This window comes from Anas acuta, chromosome 12 (assembly GCF_963932015.1).
Source record: "Anas acuta chromosome 12, bAnaAcu1.1, whole genome shotgun sequence".
Taxonomy (NCBI): domain Eukaryota; kingdom Metazoa; phylum Chordata; class Aves; order Anseriformes; family Anatidae; genus Anas; species Anas acuta.
The window spans coordinates 12,166,261-12,193,778 of record NC_088990.1 but is presented as its reverse complement, the minus strand read 5'-3'; the positions used below and the strand labels follow the sequence as shown (position 1 = coordinate 12,193,778).

The window sequence follows — 27,518 nt, the reverse complement described above, 5'->3', positions numbered from 1 at the left end:
TGTCACTACCCACGTTTCTAAGGGATGAAAGGGGGATGAGCAGCAATGTGAAAAATATCAGTACAGACAAGATCCAATGGTAAAGAACTGCAGAAAGACCTGGGGCTGTTCTGTGCCTGGATATTAATGTGACAAATTAAATTCATACACGGGAAAAATGATCCTAACTCCACATGCAAAGCGATGGCTCTAAGCAAACCAATTCCACTTAAGGAGCAAGATCACTCTAGCCCAAAAATGTCGCTTCAGTGCTCAGAATGAGCCAAAAAATGCTGGTAATTACACACTTGCATCTTTAATACAATTTTGGTTCTCCCTACCTCCATTTTTAAAAGCACATAAGAGACAAGAAACCTAGAAAAAAGTTCAGAAAAGGGCACTGAAGCTTGAAACAGCTTCCACAGCTGAAATGAGTACCCATTTCTGTCTTAAATCTGGGAAAGAGATGAATGAGGGAGAATACAGCAGAGGTCTATAAAATGAGGAGTGGGACAGAGAAGGCTGATGGAGACTGATTATTTCCTCTTTCAGGCAGCACAGCTGTTGGCAACGAGTAACACTAACACAGACTAAGAGGGATCAAAACAGACTAAAAGGGAGGGATTTCTCATAGAAAGTTTAGTTGTGGGATACCCCGCTTAATGTTGTGGATGGTAAGAGTTGACATGGGTTTAAAGAGGATGATTAGAGGCTTCATGGAAGGCCAACTGTGTTAGTGAATACATAGAAACCACTGCAGGGACAAGAAGTCCCATAGAAACAAACTTCTGGATGCACAATTTGGGACAATAATCATTCTGCTTTGGCTCAGTCCTGGAGAGAGGATTCCAGGCTAGGCTCATTTTGGGTCTGACAGTTCTTATGCATAATTAAACTTCTGTAGAAAAAAAAAAAAAAGCTAACATTAACTGTAATCATTCTACAATTGTTCATATATCCAGATTTGCTCACATTACTTTCTTATTTGCCTTACAGGAAATGCTGTTACTATCTCCTGCTTTCAGGATTACAAACGATTGATTTAATAATGTCTGTGTTGGAGTCCAAACAAAGCCATGCAACAGTTTTCCACATGACCACAATTAAAATAAAAACACTCCAAAAGCAGAAGTCTGCTCATAGGTAAAAATATTATAAAAGCTAAAAAACAATTTGGAGTGGTTGGGTTCAATATAATTATGTTTCTGTCCACTCTTAATACTTTGTAGACCCAATAACCCATGAAATAAACTTCTGTTGTTGAAATTAAGGACACCGTTGTTTTGTAATTGGAATACTGGATACTTTTGCAGGTATATTAATTTTCCTTCGCTCAATTTGGAAAGCCCCAGGGGAACTTTCGGCATGCATGGCCATATGCAGAAACCACGTTATTAATAAACCAGCGCAGCGCTGAACAATGACCTGAGAAGTCTTTCTGGTTTGAAATCCACTTAAAGGAAATTACCACATAATTCCTGCAAAAAAGCCTTGGAATAAAGCAGCTTACCATCTGACAGCGTACGTACAACAACATCTTGCGTAGAGACGCCAGGGCCATGTTTATTGTAAGCTACCACTCGGAAACTATACTCTGTGTATTTCTTCAATCCATTAATGGTGTAGGAGAGTCCTGCTACATCAACATCCTGTTCATAAGCAAATAGACATACGAGTCAAGGTCAGAATCAGGTCTGCAGTTACAAACCTCTCAGACTTTCAGTTCAGTAATACTCAAAGCCTAAAGCAGGAAGGACACCCCTTGCACTCTGTAGCACGTGCAAGTCAAACCCCCAGTCATATGCAGCCAGGACTTGTAAAGATGCTATCAGTCAGCTTGCAAGAGGGAGTTCTACCTATTCAATTTAAGTCACAACATGGACGCAGGTTCTACAAACGAAAAGGGATCTAGAAAATTTGTCTATTAGTAAAACTATTATATTTTTAACAGTGGGACACAAAAGTAGAAGAGGTAATTTTATCTGAGGAATACTCATTCCTATTAAAAAAACTGACATCAAAATATTTTAACTAATATGCTAACTAACAAACAAAAATATTCTTCCCTCAGGATTTTTTTAAAGCTGGAATTGTAGTTACAAACCATCATGTGGGAAATTAAATGACTGGGTTTAATTCTCCCAAAGCTGTGATTATATTTCAGGTGACAACCCGTACTTGCATAGAACATGCTGGATTCTTCCACTAGAATCCTAAGCAAATTTAATTAGACACTCACCAATATCAAAATATCTATCACCGGATCAACGGACTCAAGAATTAAACCATTTTCTAACAAACCAAGTTTTAATTTTAAATATTTCTGTATTTTAGGCTAAAAGCTTCTGTCTGTCAGAAAAATGAATTCTTGGTAAGGTGCTTCTAGAAATTTAAGGTAAAAACATAATAAAAGAAAGAACACTGTTACTGGCATTGTACATCACACAGGAAGAGCCATGCTCTGTACCTGCTCACTGTCCTGTCCCTTCTCCATGTAATACAGCTTGTAGTTCTGGATTTCTCCATTGCCAGACAACGGCGTTTCCCATGTGACAGTAACGGAGGTGGGTGAATTGGCGTATGCTCGGATGTTGGGTGCTGGACCAGGAAGCTGAACTGCAATGTAAGCATGAAACTCCGCTCGTCACCAAGCCTAACCAATACATTTTCAGGAGCTAAATATTTTGGCATCAACTTCACAAGTAATGAACTCGCATTCGAAGATGGATATTTTTCTGCATTTAAGCATTTCACATGGATTCACTGGTAGGGGGTAAAGGTGGCACCAGATTTCTGAAGGAGCTTCTCCTCCTTGCATCAGACTCCCAGTGTGTCCTGAGCAACTCTGACAAATCTCAGCCTTTACATTTTCGTAGTTTTCTTTATTCTCTGTCAGTCTATGATAACTGGAAAGTATTCTTTTATAACAAAGTTTAGAAAATTCAACAAGAAATGCTTTATCAGTTCTTCTTAAGAGTGAGAATAAAGCACGTCAACGTGGTAGCGTGGAAAATCATTTTGAAATTCAGGTCTGCAAGTGCAACTTTTAGGAGTATCACCTCATTCTGGGAAAGGCCACGAACAGAAAAAAATGGCAATCACAAAGCCAAGAGGCTCGAAGTATTTATAGCTTACCCTCAGGCTGAGTGGCCACCTTCAGCGGTGCTGAGCTCTCTCCAGGGCCATGCTTGTTTTGAGCCACAACTCTGAAGACATAAACCGTTTCTGGCATCAGGTTCTGGATCATCACTTGTGTCTCTCCAGGACGACTCGTATTTTCAACACGTTCCCTTTGGGAAACAAAAAGTTTGGGCACAGAAACAATCATTGATTAGCAAGAGGGTTTTTGAGGGGTAGGTAAAGAAATGATTGCTACTTGGAACAAATCTAACATGTATCCCATTTGAATGTATCCAGTGTATTAATGATGTGGTTATTTATACCACCCTGACTACACAGAAACAGTAATCTGCCAAAATGGCTGGTGACAAAGCTTCTAATTTTGTAGCTTGTCTTTGAAAAAATACACACTAAACTAAAAGAATAAATTATACTCAACATCAAAAAATTCTAAGTAGCTTCATTGTTTTTCTCCCAACAACATGCCATAATTCATTGTGACAGTTTATCCTACTACTCAGAAGCCACAAGAAAAAACATTTAAAAATTGTACACAGACTCTAGTGAGATTTAAAGACATTTCTGTTAATATAGTGGGGATGCTTTCTGTGTATTTTTCGAAGAGGCTGCTTTAATATTTTCTTCCATCTCCAAACTTTACTTAGTTCCTCCCTAATATTTAGATTTTTTAAAAACATCCAAAGGCTCTGACTCACACAGGCTGCGGCAGACAGCTGTGGCAGTTGCGGTATTACCACACAAGTAGTGGAGTCAACAGAAGGCAACGTCTGCCCATGGCTCTGCTGCTTGAGACCATCCTTTGGCAGCGGTGCGCACTCCTATCGCGGGCTGCCAGCGGGACACATGAGGCAGGCTGCTCTCAGGTGCTCCAGCAACATGCAGGAGACAGCTCTGGGCTTCCTGCTTTGCCTGCCAGAGCCCTAAGGAACTGCCTGCTGAGTGGTAATGGGCATTTCTCTTCGATTTGGGAAAAAGGCAGGCATTTTGCAAGCTGAAAGCTAGAAGCCAGCCGGGAGAGCTCACCTGGTGTGCAAACCCAAAGATTACTGCCCTGCATCTAGTGAATTTCAATTACAGCCCTCAAGCACCCTGTGTGAAAGCCTGGTCTGGCAGCGATCATAGTTCAGGAAACGCAATCACTTCTTATCAAGCTCAGGACTGAGGTGAAGACCACGAGATTAATTATCAACTAACTACAACCTTTATTTCCAACACATTACTGTTGTCACCTGAACCTTCACACAGCTACGTTTGGGCAAGGACATCTACGGCCAGTCCTGGCTTGAAAAGAAGCTATCTACTCCCTGAAACAGAAATAACAGCACCATTACAAAAGAAGCAGCAAAAAACTTCCCCACTGAGGAAATAAACACAAGGAAAATGTGAATGGTTTGAATACGATCCTTCCCCTTTTGTCTGGGAGACTTTGTTTAGCTCTACAGCAGAGGGCAGACGATTCTCATCCCAACGATTAGCTGCTATTAAATCATTTTTAATGCAGAAGCCTGGGCAAAATTATTCCACAGTCTCCTCTTTCCTACCTCCCAGCCATTATGATTTAATTTATACCATGGAAATCTGATGCCAAAATTCCCCTTTTTAATTTATTTCTTTTTAAATCAACTACTAAGGTTGATTTAGCATAACTAGGTTTAAAACATTTTCGAATCCCTGTTCATTTCTGCACTATTATACTGTATCTATACAGAGGAAAACAATATGCTAAATGTAACTGAAAAGCTGTTTAAACACATTTTCTAGAATATTCTCTTTCATGACAGTTGAGCTAAAATGGCATTGCATACACAGCATAATTTATTTCAGATTTTTTTTTTTAATTTTCATCTTTGAATGAGCAGCATCATTATATATGAATTTAAGAACTCTGCAAAGGATTCCTCTTCTTTTAATGTTTATAAAGTAATTTTTGCAAGAAAGAAGCTGGCAGAGAAGCGAGAGAGACACTGAAGCAATATAATTCCTGTTGCTGAATGAAAGGGAGGGCAGGAAAAAAGATAAATATTTTCTCTCGCTAACTTTTCCAGTTATAGCTAAAGCAAAATGTTTGCTTGAAAACGCATTTTCAAATGGATAGCTTCCTTTAAAATGTATCTTAGCTATAATGAAGGTATCTGAAAACCCAGAATAAGTGCCAACTGATTCACAGCTGTGGAATAGCATTCATCTCCCATTGACATGCAAAATACATTGCACTTTCTGCCTCAAGTTTAAATGCGCTCACTGATTTTGTCTAGAAAAAAGTCAGCAATCCAAGGTTACTATTTAAAATCACCAAAAAAATTAAATTATTTTCAATGGAAACACAACATTTATCAAAAAATAAATAGATGAGCCAAAGCAATGCAATTTTCAGTAATAAGTAGGAATTGTGCCTTCCCTCTCAACAGTATATTAAAAATATGTTGAGATTAATCTAATTAAGTGCTACATGAATCTCTCCTTTATGCCCTTTCTTAGGGAGCCTTGAGCACCTTTTATGAGCTCTGATGCGTTTAGGTTGGCATAATAGGTAGCAAAACAGATGGTCTATATGAATAACTATATTACCCAACAGAACATTATGACTATTCTAACTCATTCCAGTTTAATCCCCAATTAAAGAGCTTTGCAAACTGGTATTAAGGCTTAAAATAGCTGTCACATAGAGGGGGGAAAAAAGACTACAGCTCAAAATCAGAAGCGAGAGTTCATCTGGAAAAGTAAAGTTTGAAGTCACACTTCCAAAAACAAAACCTTTGGGGAATTATTAAAAAGTGACCAGCATCTATGCCAGCCACATCAGCTGTGAAGCCGAGTAGTGAGCTCGGACGGACATTTTGACAGTGCCATTATGCACAACTAAACTCCATTTTGTGTTTGTAGCACACTACATTGCACCACAGGTTCAATATTATTTGAATCTATGCGTTGGAGCAATGTGTTGGCCTTCTCACAATTTTCTGTCCATATCTTGAAAATGTGAAGTTCTCTTGCCTGGCCGCTCACCTGAAGTTTCACAGAAATAAACCTCCCTTTGTCATCCCTCCTATACATCTGAATTCTCATACGCCTTCCAGGGGACCTGTCTTGAATTTGGAATGCTAATGTAACCATATAATCTATGAGGAAGACAGGAATTTGTATCTGACCAGATTACTTGAGTTCTTCTGGAGGTATGGCAACAAAGCCATGATGTCCTCTTCATTCCTACACAGTCTCCTCAATAAAGCCTTGCAGTTTCTGTTACAGAGCAGCCTCCAGGTCCTGTATTCTCACTCCTCCTTGAGAGACACTATGGTCCACCAAACTGAGCTTTAACCATTTCAGAAGCAAGGACCATTTTAGAAGACTGCCCTTTTTGCCGTAGTTCCTCATTTTCTGCTGCTAACAACAACCTTCTGTAGCTCCCAAATTCGGCCAAATTTGGTGTGCAAGCACACTCTGAGTTGAAAAGGGGAAAGGAATTCAGTGCTGCAGAATGGCTGCAAGGCAGGTGATTATGTTCCATCCATGAATATACTGAGGTCCTCTAAATCAGTCCAAGGTGCAAGTAAAGTAACACCTCACCGTGTTTCTTTGTGTATCTCACTGCACTGGAAGACTGTAAACTAAAAGGAATGTAAGGCAGCTGTGGCCGAGGCAAAGCCTCTCCCGGGGCTGCTACTCCATGAACCGCACACCTCGTGTGCTGCAGAGATACGTAGGGCTGCTACTGTTCACCATATCAAGTTGACTCTGCAAACCTTTAGTGATGAATTAGAGATGTCAGAATATCGCGCTGAGCTGTTCCACATCGTATGGACTTTCCACAATCTCTTAAAAGCCCAATTTAAAAGGCAAATAAATCAAATGACCCAGAGTTTGATCGCTGCTCAAACCCAAGCAAGGAAGAGGCAACACGTAGTTTACTGTAAGGATCCAGTAATGCATGCAATGAAAAAGGTACACGTAGGCACAAATCTAAGAGTTTTAGGAGATGGTACATATGCACTTAAAGTCGCAGCAAAGATGTACGATCATGTATAATTCAAGCACCACAAGGCAGGCATTTAAGCTGTGTTTTATAATGCTGAGAGAGAAAGGAGGGTTGTGCATCTAAATCTGACTTCAAAATTTTCTGGTTTCTGACTGCTTCGTCATGTGGGACGCTCACACCTATTTTTTAGTCAATAACTAAGCAAAGTCACAAAAAAGCAAACAACTAGGCAAAACATACTATATATCATCAAAAAAGGAAGAACATTTGATGAAAAATTGCTTGCCTTTTTAAAAATTACTATACTACTTACCGTGCCTTTAAATTTCAAGCAAAAATTCCTACCCACTTTTAAAAGTTTAATCTCTACACAGTTGTTTTCTGTTGGTTTTGTGCCTCTTCCTTAAAGCCATATAAAACATTTAAATCCAGTCATAAATCAAACACCCCCACCCATGCACACACCAAAAGAACCCTAGCTAGCTAATGCTGGAAATTGGGATTTTTTAGACTCTTGAGTGCCAAGTTCAGATAATTTATTGACTGCACAGAATTCAGTTTAGGACTGGGAGTGGATGCTACCATGCTAATTATGGAGGGTTTTTCTCATTCTTTCATCCCAGGTGCCTTCAAATACAGCAGCAGACAGAAGCAGAGAGGCAAAGATCTCTGCATACCCCCAGTCCATTTTCTGTACCTCTCAAGGTGAACCTCTACTGGGTTTGTCATCTCAGTTTTGTCCCTCAAAAATTAACTGGGTTCAGGGTGGAAGGGGTTTTAGTATCACTTCAAATATATTCAACATTTGAATTAATTTGAGCCATAATTTTAAACATCCTCTCAAATTCTCCAAGGTGTTTTTTCTGACCTCCCAGGTAGAAGGAAACACTCAGTTCAAGTTTAGCTGTTGTCCTATCATAAAAAATGTATTACACTCAATTATTTGCTTAATTCAGCTTAACAGCTCCAAAATTCATGCCCTAATGAATTGACACTGGCAAGCTGTCAGCACCATCAGGGTGGATCTAACTTGACAGAGATGAAGTAAACAGCAACCGTACTTGCTTTCAGTATGAAGGTGGAGCCTGCTGACACAAAGGCTGTCCAAGTAGGATGCATTTGTTCTCGTGTGGTTCATTGCTGTTTTTTAATTCTATTGTTCTCATTCTCTAAATGCAGGTTTCAGGTCAGGATTTCACACTACTTTCACACTAACCTGTGAAATGCGTGATACCAACCGTACTTATGAGCATAGCAAAAGACTTCCTAAAACAGAGGAGCAGCAAAGGCCAGAAACTCGTGACCACCTGCCAGTGAAAGGCTTCCAGAGCCTGCCTTGAACCCTGATCCAGAAGAACATGTAAGCAAACAAAGATTTCATTGCAGCTTACATGTAAGCACCAGCTCAAGTATTCTGCTGTGCAAGCTTTCTGTGGGGTACTTGAACCCCGGAAGGTTGCTTTTTGCAGGGTGTCCTGTAATTTCTTAAATTACTCCTCACAGATTAGGAGATGCCTCTCTCCTTTTGCTCTGCACAATGATTCTGACCCAACAGGGTTATTTTCTAGATTTCTGGAGTCCTGCATGTAGTGGAAGGGAATGCATTTTGCTTTCTCCAAAAGCAAGACCCAGTATAAGGAGAGGAATGAACCACCTCCAGCAAATTACTTTCTGAAAAACCCAGGGGGGAGATCAGTTACAACCAGCAATATGAAGGAGAAAAGGCTGACAGCAAGGATAGCTCACAGGACACCACCATTTTTGCTGTCTCATTTAAAAATATCTCCAAAAAGAATTAATATTACCAAAATTAGGAACTGGTAGAAAAAAAACATTTGTGAGGCACAGAACATTTTACTAATTGCCCTAATTAGTCATTTTCCGTGAACCTAGACTCTTGCCTATCTTCAGAACTAAGGAAAAAGTGGAAATTCTCCAAGTACCAGTGCATTTGAGATTTTTTCCAAATGACTTTCCTAACTTTGCACCTCACTCTCTAGACAGTAAGTAGATAATTTTCTTTTGAGTAATAAATCTGATAATCAATCTAATTTGTAATTAATTAAGCACAGCTCAAAACGCCTGTTAGCTTTAACTTCTTCAATCTTATCACAACAATTGGAAACAAATTCTGAGCAGCAGATCCCATCAGTAAGAGAAACGTGTAGATTGAATTAAACCACCGGGACAGCATGTAAAAAATTCATGAATGCTTCACATTCACAAAAATTCTATTTGCAGGGATTCCTAGATGGGAATCAACATTTAACTGACACCTACCGTGTGCCTCTCTAGAATCAGGCTATAGTTACAGGGTTTTAAAGCTTGAGCTGACTGCCCCCTCTCAACAGCACATGTAATACCTGGAGAGTGTCTACGTGCCTGCAGTGGGTGGCATTTACAGCCGTCAACGTTCCTGAAGAGGTGTTACAGCCTCTGTGTTTAGCAGTCTGCTACAAGCAGGTAGCAACTGTTTGCAGTCAATCAAAAATAGGCACAAGCATTACCCCTAGCAGCATGTCTATGAGGCAATGACACAAACAAAAATGCCTATCCCCTAATCAGGGTGCAGGAGGGAAGGGAACACAGCCCCTCAGACTACAGCTTGTAAGATTTTGAGCTCTGAAGACTTAAATTTGATAGCACTTCTAAGCAATGCTAGTGTGAAGAAGTGTCATGAAAGAGCACAACCCGCTTTACATGCTGAGATCTTTACCTGTTTATACCTTCCTTGGTGTAGAATATTGAGTAGGTGAGGTTGTCTCCCTGAGGGTCTGACACAGGTGTCCGCCACGTCAGCCTGATGAAGCGAGTAGAGACGAGGGTGGCCACAACATCCCGAGGGGCTGAAGGCAGTGGTCCCGTTGTAGCTGGTGCTAGATGGTCATTAGTGGCACTGGTCAGTGAAGTGGGAGGTAATGTTGGGATGGCAACATCTTGTCATGTGCAAACATTGGGGAATATGAAGGGCAAACATCACCACGGTTTTAAAAAAGAAAACAGAAAAAAAAACAACAAAAGAAATAAACAAAACCACGATGGGAAACAAAACAAAATGAACACACACAAAAAAGGCCATTAAACTGAAGGCTGACATGCAGGCAAAGGTAACTACTGGAAACTAATGGGAAATATTAAAGGACACGTCACTGTAGAGCAAGCAGACCAAATCTCCACTGTAATGGAAGTGGCAAGGGAAAGGGAAAGGTGAAAACTGAGGATAAAATATGCCCTCGTAAGAGGGCATACCAGCAGTAAACAGTATTTTCATGTCTTTGTAAACCAGATGTAATACCAAGCATTTACAAACAGAAAACCCGCCTGTAGTGTTTATTCAAAAATATATTCAAACCCAATTTTCTATTTTATTTCATTAACATGCACAATTAATTCATACCATTCTTAATCATAAATAAATGACAGATGGAATATCCCAAATTTGTTGAAGGACTGCAAGCAATTGAAGGCTGGGGTGAGCTCACATACGACCTGCTTTCTGAACTGGCTGGCTCCTACTACTGCCAACGTGGTGACAGCCTTGGTACGGCAGGGCAAGTAGAGATTTGCCCCTAACTTTCCCTAAGATCCCTGTTTTCTTTCCATCAGTGTTCTTCCTCGCTCTCATAATATACTACATCACTTTACAAAGATACTAGCAGGCACAAGCAACTCATTTTGTGTTACATGGAGGCTTTGCGAACTTTCTGCAGTCGGTCATGCACGTCTCCCTGTGTTACTGCTTTAAAGCTAGGCTAAATCTCCAGGATTATTGCATTAAAAGGTTGACAAGTTAAGAGCAGAAGTTGTAACGTACAAATAGCTGTTCTCCAAATCCTATTAAAGCAATCCATCCAGTAAATCTAACAGTAATATTGTGAGCAGCTGGACCCCAATTACCACAGGGTATTACAGGAAGCACAATTGGTAACAAAACCCGTAAGTTCAGGATACCCTGAATTTTTCTGGCTTCTTAATTATTTACCAAGCTTAAGCCATCCGACTGCATTTTCCACACTGGAGTCTATGCTGCCAAACACGTTTATTAACTTGGTAATCACAGAAACTAAGTAAAATGGCTCAGGTTTCCCCAGGAAAGGAGCTCTGGACGAGCACAGCTTTGGTGAGAGCTGCAGCATCTCCACATAAAAACTACCAGGACACAGGGTCTCGTGTCATGAGAGACAAAGGAGACACCTGCATGTGAAAAAAGGACTAAACCAGCAAATGCTTCCTAAGCAGCCAAACCCAGGGAGTTTTTCCATGCAGACACACCGAGAACATCTCATCTCCTGGAGAAGCCTTATATCAATAACAACTTTATTTTAAACTCTAAAGAAAACCACTGCCAACGAAAGCATCACCTCACATGTAGGTCTTCAATATGCAGAACTCATTTTTTCATTTTTCAAGCCACCGCTGATGATGGTGGAAGGAGAAAACATCTCCTTTTATCAGACATGCACAACGTGATAAAAGCATGTGGGCACAACTATGAAACAATTTGGTGTTTCTTATGAAGCATGTCTCTATGCAATGCCACAAGGACCTTCCTGAAGCATTCCTGCTTTGTCTCCTCTCTCAGAGGCTGCCATCTGGGAAGAGGCTGCCATCCTCTCATCTGGGAAGTTTCACTCCCCCAGATACTGCCATAAACACCATCATCAAGCTAATTACATTTCAATTATGTGCTTCTTCTTGCTTTGATACTCAAATCAAAACTTTTCACTTCAGTAACTGTATTTTAGAGGACTCTGCAAGACTCCCAGAGCCAGCAAAATACATGTTTGGCTACTGGAAATACAGCTCACAGACAGACAACTACTCAAGAATATCTTCTTAATTATCCTTTCCACACTGCAACGGCCACAGACCACAATTAAGCATTCTCCAACACCCTCCTCCCATCAATGGGCAATGCCATTCACGTCACATTCATTGCAAAATCTAAACTATTTTTAGGTCCCCATAATTACATTTCTTAAAGGAGCACACCAGGTTTTATCTCCCAAGAATAACCATGTTATCACGGACTATGCGGAGCAGGATATTTAATTACACAGCTTCACCCCTTGTGCATGGTATAGTATGATATACCAAGGGGCAAAAGCCATATCTCATGGGCACAAAAGGTTCTAGTTGAAGTTACCAGTGCTTAGAGTTACCACAACAACTTTCCTTCAGCCTACATCACCTCCATTTCCCAGAGCAGAGCCGTATGAAGGGAGGTGTGGACAATTTTTTGAGCCCATTGCTGGATGGCCCAGCAGAAGAGATGCTCTCCCAGATTCGCTATTAAAAAGATGGAAGATTTAGAGCAGAACAGAACAGTTGCACTTGGAAGTGACCTACAGAGACCACTGAGTCCAACAGTCAAAGGTCCGGTGGTCAATGGCAGCTTTAGCTGGTGACTCAGATGGTGAGATTTAAGTTCCCAACGATGCTGAGGAAGACACTTGGCATAACCAAGAAAATGGACTACAGGAGAAGAAAGTTGTGCATGTTCATGGGACAAGTGCAATCCCATGGGCAGCCAGGACAGCTGGTTGATCTTCAGGAACGGACAGCACGAGAACGGTCTGTTTGTAAGTGCAAGGTACAAGCAGGCATGGTGAGAGGCCAGCATGGCTCAGCATGGAGCTCTTGGCCAAGCTGAAGCTCAGAGAGTGTGAAGGAAGCAGAAATGGAGATCAAAACAGCTAACCAGAAAAATACAGAGACACTATCCAGGTTTTCAGAGGTGGAATTAGGAAAGCCAAATCCATCCTGGATGGCTGGTCAGTGGGGTGTTTACATTTGAGTCCATGTTAATGGATTGGAGGCTTGACCACTGCACCTTTCTTTATTCCTTCCTCATAGCTTTTGCCACTGAGGATCAAGGTGCAGTGCCCTGCAAAACACCTCCATGGTGCCCATAGTTTTCTGCATCTTTCCCTAAGTGCCTGCTTCACTGGCATCCATTTCATTTCAAGTTTTCAATTTCTGTTCACTTTACAGTTCAACTGCCTATCTTTCTCTTTCAGAAAGCTTTAATTTCCTATCCCTTTATTAACTAATTACATTAGTAATATTATTTAAAACCATGCAACAGTTTGAGGGAGGCTGTTATAAAAACAAACTCGTGCAGTACAGCTGCATCAGCCAAATGCCTTCTGAAGTAGCATCCTCTCAACCAGTCTGGTGAACACTTTGATTGACTGCTTCACACATTTATTAAAACTATTTAACATATGAAATGCCTCCATTTCTTAAAAAGAAAATTAAGACATTTCAAAAATATTCAGCACTTCAGTGAAGAAATTTCTTATATCCACCATTTCAGCCTGCTTTAACTCTAGAAAGACTGCAGGAAATTAACCTCTACTGTATGACCACACAAAACACCGAAGAGCTGTATCAGACTTCCACTCTTCAGTCCAGCAGCTCTTTTAGAGCTGGGATATCTGTACACACTTGAAATGTGTGAAGACACATACCTTCCATTACCTTCCATTAATACTTTGGTTTCCTCTGTTTGTCTTGGTAATATTGTCAGGTGATCTACTTCATTTTACATGCTCTTGATGCAAGGAATGCACCTTACCTACCTCTGAATATCCCTGCCTTTGGTTTAAACATAATACAAATATTTTAAGAATAATTAAACTGAAGTAAAATGCTGAAATTTCTCTACAAAAAAAATGTTCCTTATTTTTTTTTCTTAAATTCATCTGGTTAATCTAAAACACCTCCCACATACTCACGTATTTGTCTCCCTATGTAATGAAAAAGATCCATCTTTTATTTAAGTAATCTGCACACAGTGCATGAAGAACCTGCAGGCATCAAGATGAAGAGCCTGGGAGAGCTGCCAAGATTTCCCAGATTAACAGAAACTCAGTTTTCTCCTTGTGCAAAACTCAAAACTAGAAATATTCCTTCTGACAGTGTTATAGGTATATCGGTCAAACACAACAAAGGACTAGTAGCATCAGAAAAATAAACCATGAACCAAATAAAAGCACAAAGGGCTTGTAAATCGTACGAGTAAGGTAAGCAATGAATAGGCAAGAAAATTCACCCATTGAAAGCTGCAATTAAATACCAGCTTGGCAGCAATTTGGTACTGCTGATAGCCGTGGAATGTATTTAGAAGACTAGGTTATTTCTTCTCCTTTCTCCTCCATTCTTCCTCAAAATGCCTTGAGTGCCATTACAAACCGATTTGTACACAGCCGTGTGAGCAGAATGCTCAGCAGTGCAGAGCTGTGTTAATGAGTAATTACACTAAAATTAGTTTTAATGCCAGTAAGGGAGCAGCTTTATTACTTCAAGCTTTTAAGCATGGTGTAACAAGTAACACGCAAAACGAGTCTTTTCTTTCCAATATATACTTCACCACTTTTCAAAAAGCTACTCTGCTCTGGGATAGTCTTTACAGAGATATGCCGACACAGTTTCACATTAATCTCATTTTAAAAGAAAGTAAAATATGCATATTCAGCAAGTGACATACTAAAAACATGGGAAAATAATGTTGCACGCCAGACGTATATATAAAATAGATTTATCTTTTCAACCACTGCTGATAAATCAGTTTTTCTGACGTGTGTTTTTCTAAGGGACCAAGACAAGATCTTTGCTCGATTTGGCATCACACAAAAGCTGTAGAGTCAAGATATAGCACATTGTCTTCAACAGCATTTCAAAGAAATCATTCAGCAAAAGAGCTGACACAAAATGAACCGCTCTCCCTAAACACTGGCTCCAGTGGAGCTGGGGGATGAAGGGGGCAGACCGAGGTTAAATAACTCAGTGTTGCTAAGAGGATGCATTAAAACTGTCCCAATACAGTTTCAAATCGGGATCAATAGAGAAGGAAAATGGGAATCTGTCTGCATCTAGCCAAGTTAAAAGCTAACTAAAAAAAAAAAAGTTAAAAACATAGCAAAATATTTCAAATGGTCCCCTTTCTCCTTTGCGCAATGTATTTCCTAATGCTTATGCAGTAACCTGGGCAACAAAACAATGTCTAAATTCCTGAACAAACACAAATAGCGTTCAACTACTGAAACAACAACCATCACAGCACATCCAGAAATCCACCAACGGGAAGAGGTAGGCAGAGAAATTAGACTTTTTAGGATTTTTAGGCTTAGGAGGAATTAGGGCTTTTCTAATTGGCCACCAGAACCATTTGTTACCCGCAGTACTCATGGGCTAGAAGGGAAGCCATCATGTAGCTCTGTACTTATGTGATGCCCTGGGCTGGGGCACCCTGGGCGCCACACAAAGACTTCAGCTGTAGCACAAATCCCATGGTCCACCTAAGAGAAGACTCCTCACCACTCTCTTGGCAGATCTGCTGGCAAACCAGGAGGTTCCCAGCTAGTTTTGGTGTGACAAATGCAGAGTGAGCATGGGGACACACACCTGGACTGCTAACTGCTCAAGCCCCTCCTGTCGAGCTACTGTGGCAGGAGTTCCTCTCCGAAGGCTTCTTCTGACCGGACATCACCTACTGCAAGTTTATTGCAGCGTTTTGTGGAGTGAACAAATACCCAACAAGGATTAAAGACAGAAACGAACGACTAACCACCAGTGATTTCTCTAGTCTGAATCCTCACCCTCACAGGCCAAATCACAAGGTTTTAATTTTTCCAACATGATGCTGGTAAAGCCTCAGAGGTGTCTGTGGTGTCTGCCAGCCTGACGCACGCTGCGGTAGCGGCTTTTCATCGTGTAGGAGAACTGGCCCACGCTGCGATGAGCGTAATTCACTGCAGCCAGATAACAAACAATTCAAACACGGCTGTGATGCTATTCGGTCCTAACTGTTTCAGGATATTGATGGGATCTTTTAAAAACAACTCTGTCAAACATACCACACCTGAAAACCAGTAATTGAAATGCTTTATCTGTTAGCTAATCAGCAGAAATATTTTCCATGTTGTCCAGCCCCTCCGGTTTAGATTTCCCTTTTCCTCCTCTTTTCCTCCAGTGGCATATTCACAGCTTCCTCCTGCTGTGGGCAATAACATCCCAATTACACCAGACAAACTACACGAAGTGCAATAGGAATGTTATCTGCTTTCAGCTCTGCCACTGCATGACCTGGGACGAGTCCAACATCCCGTGCCCCAGCTACCTGGTGCTAACGACACGTCACTCCCACAGCCTACCTCATGAAGGTACTAGTGACATTTGTGAAGCTAAGATGCAGAAACACTTTAAAACCTACTGTGTGGCCATACTTAGAGTCATGGCCATATTCAAGTGCTGGTAAAGTCGCAGCACCAGGTATTTCTGAAGTGTAGTTGAGGTGTGTCTATGTCAGAAGGCAGCCAGAGAGGAACTGGAGGGGGAGCAGCACCCACAGGCTCAGCTGCTGACCCTCTGCATTAGCTCCTGTGCCCAACAGCAAATGCAGAGTGCTTCCAAGTCTAGTCTCTTCCCAAAGACAGCGAGACTGTGCCAGGTCCAAGCCCACACTGAGGCACAACTTGAGGGGCGAGCAACAGGGATGTAAGGGCTGAGATCCTAAGGGCTCTCCTGGAGCAAATGGAAACGTCCCCGTGGCTGCATCCCCAGGGCATGGACAGTGAGGCGAGTGGAGAACACGACAGAGCCAGCCAACAGAAAGTGCTACGGGGACAACTGTGCTGTTTGGGGCACCAAAGAGTGGTTCATGTAACAGCAGTGCAGAAGAAAAGAAAGGCCTCTTTATAAGGACTTCAGAGCGGATTTTATAACTTTTGAGTATAAATAAATCTTTGGCTGAGGCAACAGAGACTTACTACTGCTCCTAAAAATAGCAAATTACTATTTTGCCAAAAAATCTGCTAGAACAACATGACCTAAGACACTCAGATCTCTGAATGCCTTGGAAATTCTGTTAGAAAAAAATACCTGAGAAGCACCAACACATTCAAATTTTGATTTGGTGCACTCAGATTAAGCTGTTTACTAAATAACAACATTTTTCACAAAAATTATTAGTTAACTGATTCCAGAAAGGTAATCAAGAATTTCATATGTTTTTACTACTTTAAACGAGTGTGATGTTTTCCAAAATTTCAGCTTTAGTACATGGTATCATTTCGATTGCCTAGCAGCAGAAGGATTTAGCTTTGATCAGCGTTAAGAGGTTGTGATACTTCAAAGAATTGTATTCACACAAAAAAAAAAAGAAAAAAAAAAAAAGAGAGACTTTTCTAAAAACGCTTTTCCTCACAGTATTCAAAAAATGTAACAGGGACTCACTGCAATGTAGCAAGTATGAAATAATAACATGAGAAAGTCCAGGCAGTGAATCTATCCTTTATAATTTTGCTGTCATCTTTTTTCCCTGGGTTTTTACCCATTTATCAAATTGCTGTCCCTCTTCATATGCCTAATTCATAAATTTGCGACAGAAGGGACATCATCTAGTTATTCCGAACAGTCCCCTGCATCATACTGTAGCCAAAGAAAAACATATTAACTGGCACAAATAAGTTCATATAGGACAAACGGCTGAAGTTGGTACTTTGTCTCAATAGATCAGTTATAATAACTGAATTACTTCCTTCCCTTGGAAAAACTAATTAAAAGAAATAGATCAGACTGCTATTCCTCTGAAATGCTCTTTCATGAAAACTGAAACATGGAAGAAGCAGACATGGAATGGAGTGTGTATTAAAATAATTTCTGCTGGATATAATAACACATGTTCAGGATCTCCTGGGCTCCCTAAGGGCATCACCAGCACCTCCATTTAACTGGTGTGAGACACAGACCTGTGCCTGCTCTATGTGACCATAGAAAGTTGGCAGAATTCAATCATTCACAGAAAATTCAAACCAACAGTTGTATACAAAATTGTGCTTCATGAGGTAATCTGAACAGCAAAACCTTTTGTGTGATTTTGCTATATAAGGACATTTGTCAAAAAAAGAAAACCCATTAGAAAATTTCAGGCAACACCTACAAGAAAGCCCAACAGTGGCCAGCTGGACCTAAAGCCCACTAACCTTGAAATTACTTCTAAAACTAAAATTGCACAAGCCATCCAGAAAGGAAAAGCGCAACTGACCCTATAAGGAGTGCCTCATGCATGTACAACTATGCGAAGTGGTGTATAAGGGACGACAGGCTCAAAAAATGAAACAGAGTTTGTATGTTTTCTATTGTGGTGGTTTATACATTCTTTGCTATGATTAACCAAAAATCTATTACTATCACTCACCGTTGCATATATAAGACATTTGGCAACATAAAGGATGGGAAAATAACAGCATCTTGGATGCAGTATTTTTCCAGTAATGATTTTTTTCACAGCACCTTCACATAGCACAAGCATCTGCATGTCTTCCTTTCATCTCTCTGCCTGGCCAAGGAAGGATCCAGTTTGCGAGCAACTCTCTGTGCTGGACACTTCTACCACTTCCATACTGGTCTCATTAAAGACAATGCTTTAAACTTCTGTACCATTTTAACTACTACAGAAAACTTTCTTTAAAAGTACCCATTATTTTCATAAAATGAAATGGAAATACTTAGTCATTTCTCTATTCTGACATCTTCTGCCTAACGCAGACATATTTTTTTTTCTGTAATTGCTTTAGATTAATTTACATTACCACTGGGAATGAGAACTGTTATTTACTCTTCACTCAACTCATACTATTTGCAAAAAGCTCACCAAAAAGACATACAAGCAAATTCCTATCTAATACCAAGTGATTATGAATTTTTAAGTGTTCATTTAGTCCTATAATCTAATGTAAAATGGACACTGAATAAACTGTGGCTATATAAACAAACTGACAAACACACTTTCCAACAACGAGCCCATTTTTCAAAGGAAGTCATAAAAGCGATTATGATAAAGGACACTCCTCCCTTTCTCATTTCATTACCAAGTACCCTGGTGTAGAGGAAACAATCTGATTTTTTCCCGTCTCGCAGGACAGCCCTTCCTGACGCAGCGCGTGCAGCAGCAGGGCCGCAGCGGAAGGCAGGAACCCCGCTGTTCACATCAGAGAGCAGTGGGTCAGGGGAGGATGTGAAGAAAAAAAGCCCTGCCTGTCTCTGGATCATGGGACTCGCACTGTAAAAAAACGAAGGAAAAAAGCCAAACATATCTCAAACTGTCCCCAAGGGGTTCGAAATTAAATACCTTTTAACACATTTTGTTATTGGAAACAAAATTCAACCCATAATTACGTACTGCAAAATGATGGGCTTACGTAGTCATCACTGAACTTTTAAGATTAAGCATTTGAAATGTCTAGCATTTTTGTTTTTAACAACTACTCCCTGAAAATAGAGTCAAAACCCTCAACAAAACACAGATATAGGGCCCAAAACAGCACAAACAAAAGTAAACGCATCAAAAAAATAAAAAAAATGGTACAGGTTGTCTTTTTAATGTAAATACTCATAAACTGAACTCCTAAGAATAAAAATCTGTTTATAACGGTGGGGTCTGCAACAACATACCATACTTTGACTATAATATCTCATAACAGAAAAGCAATTATTTTGTTTCAAGAGCAAATGTGCTACACCCAAGCAAAGCTCTTTATGGAAGAGCAACTAATAAAACCACAATATATAGATTTTGGAAAGTGGTGGTTTTTACAGTATGTGGAGCCATTTGCATGTTTCAGGAGTTAGGCAAAACTGCTCCCTTGGTGTAAAGTAACTTGTTTTCTCACCTTGAGGGGACAACTTCACCATGCCTTCATTTCCAGCCTCACCTTTTGTGTTTTTTCACAGTTCCTCAGTTTTCACTTACTGTTTGCACACCCAGCATAACAGGGCCACAGTTGCTGTCAATGCTGTAAACACTACAAATGATTAACCACAGCAGTTTCGACAAGGCAATTTTAGGACTCAATAACTGCTCTGATGAGAGAGCAGTACCAGTATACTGGTATCACGATCAAACCATGCTACCTGACTATTTAAGGATGGTTTTTCACTGGAAGAGCAGTGGTTAATTGCCCCCATTCTCTCTTTTCTTGGTAGCAGCCTAAACTGAAATAAATAAATTAATCCATCTGAGAGCAGCAGTTGCTGATCCACCAGGTGGAATTCCTGATACCACCCCACTTCTTGCAGGTAACTTGGATAACCCCTGATTTTAAAGCAAAGTATTTACATGACCACAGAGTTTCTCCAAGTTACCTCTGGATATAATGTCCATCTTCCCATTCAGGACATAATTGGGTACTTCTCTCCTGTGTGTCTGATGTGCATCGATCCAGAGGCGGCTAACAGTACACATAGGATTTACCTGAATATTAGCTTATATGGCATTCTCTGACACTTGGAAGTGAAATATAATTTCCTTCAGTCATGGATCTGTTGACACTTCAAGCAGCGCTGCAGCAACACTTCTGCAAGCTGAAGTTTCAGCAGATGAGACTGAACAAGCTGTTCATATGTCAAAATTTACTCTTCATCAAACATCTATGTATTTAAATATCTACTTCTTATATGTATATAGTACACTCTCTTTCTTTCATTTAGGTCAATGCACATGATTTTTTAAAGGGAGAGAAGATACCAAAAAAAACCACACCTATCCACTTTTAAGCCATAACTATATTTATAGCAATACTACTGTATGTGGTATTCAATGTTTATATTCATTTAAATTGGGTTTCTCTGTTAAAGACCGTATGTATCTGCTGCTTGCTTACCCTTTGCAGGCCATATCTGCCACACTGTTTTTACAGCAACTGGGTGAGCTACCAGAATGTTTGGGAATTTGGGATACTGACACCTATTGCTGAGACACAGTGGCACCTATTAGCTCTGTGACTTACAACTGAGAAAAGCAAACCCAGGTATGAATTTTTTCTTTCTCATTATTTTCCTTTAGCACCTTCAGTACCAATGCGTCGACAGGAAACCATGCAGAATCCATTTGTCTTTTAAAGACTGTGACTCCACAATTATCAGGTTCCTTTTTTTTGTGGGGGAGAGGAGGTAAAGGAGAGGGAAAACAATAATTGTAAGAAAACACTACATAGAATACTTCTAACACAGCGAGAACACTGACAATCAGCAGAGTTTCAATACTGAAATTAGGCAAATTTGAATGTATATTATTAAAAGGAAAGTCAGATTGAGTTGTTAGGTATGTGCTTAATTTCCATGTGGTATAAAACCTATAAGCCTTTGTAGGCTATCTTGTCAACACTGCTGGGAAAATACATGACATCAGAAGTAAGAGTCTTCTAGATTCAGTTACTCGACCGTATGAGTCCTATTACATATGCAACCAAACTGTAAACCAATCCTTTCTGTTTTTTCTCCAAATGGCATTCATCTGTCTCTGATATTACTGTATAATTTAGCAGCTCTGAAATATAAGCAACCAATTAAGACCATATCCACGCGTTTGTTCACCCCCTCTGGTGCGAAACTGACAAAATCTGATATTTTCCTTTACAACATGAGACTAGGATCAATTACAAATTAAGGCTACTTCTGTCAATCTTCACAACCCTTTTTGTGAATTATAAAGGCAGAGGAAATGCTAAAGCTAATCCTTCCTATTATCCCCTTCACCTTAACAGGGAACCAACAAAACCCCATAAAAGCAAAAATCCCTCACGATGCAATGACTGCTTCCTCCTTCTGCAGTCGATGTTTTTCACCCCAGGTGTTTCTGTTTTCACCTTGTAACTCCGACCACGCAGCAGCAGAGAAACAACCAGCCACTGCTCCACGCCTGGAGCTGCTCACACCGAGCATACGGGCGGTGCTCCATCATCAGAGCCACTTCCCCTCCTTCCCACTTCTCTTTACAATATGACCTATAATTTCTTCAAACACAGGTACCTTTGAAAACCAAAATCAAGCAGCTGACACACAGCCCAGCTGTTTCAGAGTATAACTGTGTGAGCAGCAACCGGCGGAACCCGTATTTGTGCTGAGCAGTCTTAAATTTAAAAGTTATGGTGCACAACATCTGATATGCACATCTTCACAAGGCTTCAAATTTCTTTGCCAATTCAACTGTAAATACAGTCATAAAACAAGAAATGAAAACTAATAAGCACAATCAAAGCCTCCTATAAATTCCGTTATGCCTTCCTGCATTCACCGCGCACTGACAAACATTAATCTATTACTAATTTAATCTAAATTAGAGCAATTTATTTAAAGCACATGCCAACTTTAAACATGAATAGTTCATTGAATGCAGAATATAAGAGCTGTTTAGGTCCCTATTTCAGTAACTTAAAATGCGAGAAGTTTGAGATCTACAGCAGTGTAGGTTAATCAGTTGGACTTCTTGATACCCCCATGTCCTCAGTGAGCTCGCTGAAGAAGGAATTAATAATGGCCAGTTCTGAAACAGGGGTGGAATCAAGAAAGGAACCTGACTGAATTACAACAGCTTGCTGGCAATGCTGGACACATGTGCAGCCATGAGAAACAATAACACTGATTTCATGGAGGAAGACTAGCTGAGTAACATAAATTAAAATCAAAATTAAAATGAAAAAAAGTCTTCCAGAGTTGAAGAGGAGAACATACTGCTATGTTTACAGAAAATTAGCAAGGAAGTGTACACAACTAGTAGCAAAATATTCCCAGAGTTTGGCTTTGGTTTTATAAAACACTGTCTGAAGTCAGTTTGAGCTTTCAGATGCTGTTTATGTTCCTGAAACACAACTTTCAAAATGAGACTTACAAGCTGTTCATCTATCATTCAGATGAAGCCATTTTGATATTTTCAGACAGGGACTGAGACAGCAAGTTTGGAAAAGCTTCCACCTACTTTTAACACAAGCACTGTCATGATTTTTAAAGATTTCCTTACCCAATCAGCACTGAGGCCAGATTTGGTGCATTCATGGAGTTTTTTCAGAGAACTGCAGTATCTACAGTACCCTAGGTTTGTTTGTGTTTTTTTTTTTTTTTCATTTAAAAAATTAGTATTTATGTATGGACATAATTTTATAAACTTAAATATGTGTGCACACGGAACAACAGCGTTTACAGGCATGTGCAGAGGTGTATGAGGAAATAACTTGGATTTTATAACACAGTAACAGCCCCTGAACAGCCCAATTATCTTAAAAGGCATACACCATACCATACAGAAGGCATTTAGCTCAAATACCACAGTTCCGTAACGTTCTGCACTGTTTACTAAATTTGAAAAACAATTTTTGATGTAAACTGTGACAAATCCTGTATGAATATATGGAATGGGATATTGACATTAAGCAGCCGTGAATCTGCTGAGCAAAAAAATCCACAGCTACATGTTGAGATACGACAGACAAAAGTGGGATTTCTCCAGGGGAGAGGAAATTCCCCTGCTATCCTTGTCTCTAAGGATACCCATCTTAGTGGGTTTTCTATTTTTTTTTTTTGCATCATCTCCCCATAGGAGACCAGAGTGGGTCCCTCAAATCCCACTGGGTTCTGGTGCTAGCAGAGGTGGGCGCACATGGCACCAAGCAGCTGCTGAGGCTCATTACCATCATCTGCTCCCCTGAGATCCAGGATCCATTTCTTTCGAGTACTTCTCCTCTTTACAGAAAATTTGAATGCTTGGCCACAAGGGTTTGCAGCCTTACTATTCAGTTGCAATCCACAAATCATTTCTTCTCTGGTGGACGCTGTAAGACATCTGAAAGCCACTTGCATAACCACAGGGACCTCTTCTGGTTTTCCTTTCGTTAAGACATGTAAAATTGTACCAGACAGAAAGAATGCAAAGACACTTCTATATGAGCAAAAATGTAGAACAGTTTTCAGTAAAAATACCCAACAGAGTCCTTCTCTTTGATTCAGCTGGCTTTCTTCATCTTGCTTTGACATTTCATCCACAACACCCTGCACAGTTTTCAAGTACTTCTACAGTCTCGGACAACCCTGTAACTACATGAATTGAGAAAATATTTACACTATCACCTTGAAAACAATACTGAATGTTCTTGATTCAGTGTGTGGATGCATAAAAAATACTTTAAAAAAAATAAAAATTACCTCTATAAATGTGAAAGAGCCTGAGAGATTACACTTGTTATCTGTGCAATCATCCAAAAGAGGTCCTGGACATGCAAGCTGCCTGCTTCAGAGTTTGAACCAGACAAAGGCCAGCAGTTGATTCTACTTTACTTCTCACATATGGAAAATCCCCAAAAGTGCAATCAAGTTTTTCAAATCAGAGCACAAGCCTGTTAATGCCAACTTCCATATTTCTTTCAGCAGAAGCCAAAATTTGTCAAAGAGAAATCGTATTTGCCTCCTACAACAGAATAACGGAACCTACAGATACAGAAAATGTGGAGTATTTCATATATCTTGATTTACATAAGGCTTTTGACATTGCCTCCCAGGACATCTTGAAAAGCAAGCAAATATGTTCCAGATGAAGCTACTACAAAAGTGGATTCATAACTGGCTGGAAAAAAATCACATTCAGAATAGTTCTCAATGCTTCGATGTCAGAACGAAAGGTGATTTTCAACCAGGATGTAAAGGAGGGCATGTTGACTTCCATAAGATTTTGTGTGTGTGTGTGTGTATACACACATTTTACCAACCCAGACAATGGCACAGAGAAAACTCTTAATATTTATAGGAATGCAAAGTCAGGAGGGCTGCAAGCACACTGAAGGACACGTTTAGAATTTCAAAGCATGTTGTCAAAGTGGAGAAACAGCCTGAAAACAGCAGAGGTTCACCCCGGACAAGTTAAGCAAAAAATTCAAGTCTCCATAGGCAAAACTGCACAAGGGAAGAGCCAGTGGATGCTTTTTTCCTCAGGAAAATAATTTAATAATCAAGTTATGCAGACATTTATCAGGAATGTCACAGGTTGAATTGTCTCTACCGGGTCTGCATGACAACCTCTACTCCCTTTTTCTCTGCTACTTTCCATGATAACACGCAGAGAACTCATTTGAGAAGTCTGCCCCAAAATTTCAGACTTTTTTTCCCCATCATTATTCAACAGTCAAATGCACAGGGAGCAGTGGCGTCCCTTGCAATGAATTCCACGCGGTCATTCTTTCAACCACTGCAATGGTCAACAGTAATAAAAATTGATTCCCATAGTGGTAAATCTGATGCAATTAAATTAAATTTTTCTCTCCCAAGATCAGAACATTCGCCATGAGAAGCACTAACAAACTTATTTCTCTATGCTTCTTGCTGTGCTAACAAGTGCATGGAAATTCTGTCCTTCAGGAAAAAACACCACCACAGCCTCGAGCAATGCACTGACAGCTCTTTATTTCAAGCAGTAAAGCACTCTGATGTATTGTTTCCTGGTTTGGGGAACATCTATGGAAGAGACTATCTGCTGGTTAGTCTGCTACTTTACCTGTTTTTTTCTGTACCTGAAACACTTCTTGAAAACTAGAAGAATCTTAACAAATGGCTTTCTGAATTGTGATATTTATATGGCATGGTTGAATAGACAGCGGGCTCCACCCACGGAAAGGATCCTCTTTCACAGAGAAGTTACATCCGAGGTTTGCCTAATGAGAAATCCCGCTAGAGCTAGAAACTCCTCTTGACTGGCATCAGGCTGAGACAGGCTGTGGGCACGGAACCTGGTGGTAGCTTACTCCCATAGAAATCTTAAGTCTGTATCAGCCTGAGGAAACCTCAATCAAAAAACGCCACTGCAGTATTGAAACACCGTATTTTGGCACCATTCTAGCTGAAACATGCTGACTCCAGAAAATGCTGACAATGGGTCTGATGTTCTCCACCTTGGTGTAGGAGGGGAAGCCCCGGCCCCACCAGAAGTCCTATAACCTCACTCTACTGCTACCAGACTTGAGAGAGCTGACTGCCAAACTCTGGCAGAGAAGCACCAGCATACAATGAAATTATTCATGCAGCAGTGGTCCCGCACAGCATCCAATTACACAAAGAGAGCACAAATTTCAGGTCAATAAATGACGTCTTTAAAACTCTCTCAGAATTAGGATTCACATAAGGAAATTCAGTGGAGGAATTAAAATCACACAGTGCAGCCCAAGCGGTGTTATGCTTTAATCAAATTTGGGTTGCAATGTCAAACTGTGCCTTCAATACAAGACATTTAAATTTCTCGTAAGGAGATCAGTAGAAAAACACATACTACAGAATGGTGGTAATTTGACTATAAACAAAGAGCTAAACAGGATCCATTCACACCTCTCGGACTGACACTTTCTGAATTAGAATATTGCCAGTTGGGAGGGATCTCAGCAGTTCATCCATGAATATACACAGACCAGAGCCACTTCTGAGCAGGCTGCTCAGGCCACATCGAGGAGTGCCCTATATCTCCAGGAACAGAGGCATCACAGCCTCCCTGGGCAACCTCGTCCCACTGCAACCACCTGCTCTGTGAAACTGTTTTTTCTTACCTGATTGGAAATCCCCTTTCCACAGCATTTTCCTGTTGCCTGCCAGCCTTTCAATGCTGGCTCTGTTTTCTTGGGGATGACCTCTGAGCTTCCTGCCAGCCGGTCGGGTCCCTCTCTTCCCCTACTCCTGCTGCTCCTCCCAGGCTGTTGCAGATGCAACACACCACCAGCACTACTCACCCAGCCAGACACAGACAGCCTGTGTTAAGAAATCATCTTCAGCACACCCCAGAATCCTCCCGTACTGCCAGCCCCACCACCCAGTTGCCATGCTAGCACGCACCAGATGGTTAAAGACAACCACACACGTACCAGGGCCTGCAATCACAAGGCTCTTTTCTACAGTTGCATAAAGCAGGCTTGAACTGCCTCTTCCCATTCATTTAGCAGAGGTCTTTAGCAGAGATGCACAAAAACATCATCCTTCCATCCTCAGCTCTTGCTGGTTCATTGTCCTCTCCAAGGAAAAGCTGTAAGCACCACTGTCGGTCTCTGCATGCATGGCCTGATCCTCTTCCTTGCTTCCTCCCTGCCCCTCCGAAGGAGCCTGCACCCATCCCTTGGAGCTATCCCAATGCACCTGTGTAAGCCCAGTGCTCTGCAGCCACACACAGACTCCTAACTCCTCCTCCTTGTTTCCCATGCTGGTACTATGAATTTACATGTGCTTTCTTGGACTAGTTTTCAAGAACATTTAACGTTTAAAGCAATGGACAGATACAACACAAAAACCGTGACACAGCACGCTACTGGATACCAGCTCAATTCATTCACTCCTATGCAACTCAAGGATGACAAACACTAATTTCTGTAGTACAGAAGCACAGAATTTGCTCAGTGTACTACGCTTTCTTTGGAATTTTGAAGGTGATGCGCTGCATCTCAACTCATGTTTTGAAATTGTTCTCTAAATAACATGGCATATTTGTTTACAGTCGATGATTTTTCTTTATACAGCATTCAATAATCACTCCTTTTTTTGGTGCCTGAGTACTTGTCAAATGCCTATCACAGAGGGGTGACAGGGAACCATCTGCCTTCCTCCCCCAAAGGCACCTCCT

General features: G+C 40.6%; 1 protein-coding gene across 8 annotated transcripts in view; it reads right to left on the bottom strand.

The window, feature by feature from the left end:
- Positions 1 to 27,518, bottom strand: part of NEO1 (neogenin 1) — a 188,095-nt gene that overhangs the window by 40,952 nt on the left and 119,625 nt on the right. For 5 of the 8 annotated variants that reach the window (XM_068695194.1, XM_068695196.1, XM_068695190.1 and 2 more), the window contains exons 8-11: positions 9,813 to 10,032; positions 3,115 to 3,269; positions 2,447 to 2,595; positions 1,490 to 1,628 (exon numbers count right to left, since the gene is read on the bottom strand). In XM_068695194.1, the coding sequence (XP_068551295.1) occupies positions 1,490 to 1,628; positions 2,447 to 2,595; positions 3,115 to 3,269; positions 9,813 to 10,032 (663 nt within the window). The remainder of the gene's footprint in view (positions 1 to 1,489; positions 1,629 to 2,446; positions 2,596 to 3,114; positions 3,270 to 9,812; positions 10,033 to 27,518) is intronic. The other 3 variants (XM_068695197.1, XM_068695193.1, XM_068695195.1) reach the window with 1 other exon arrangement.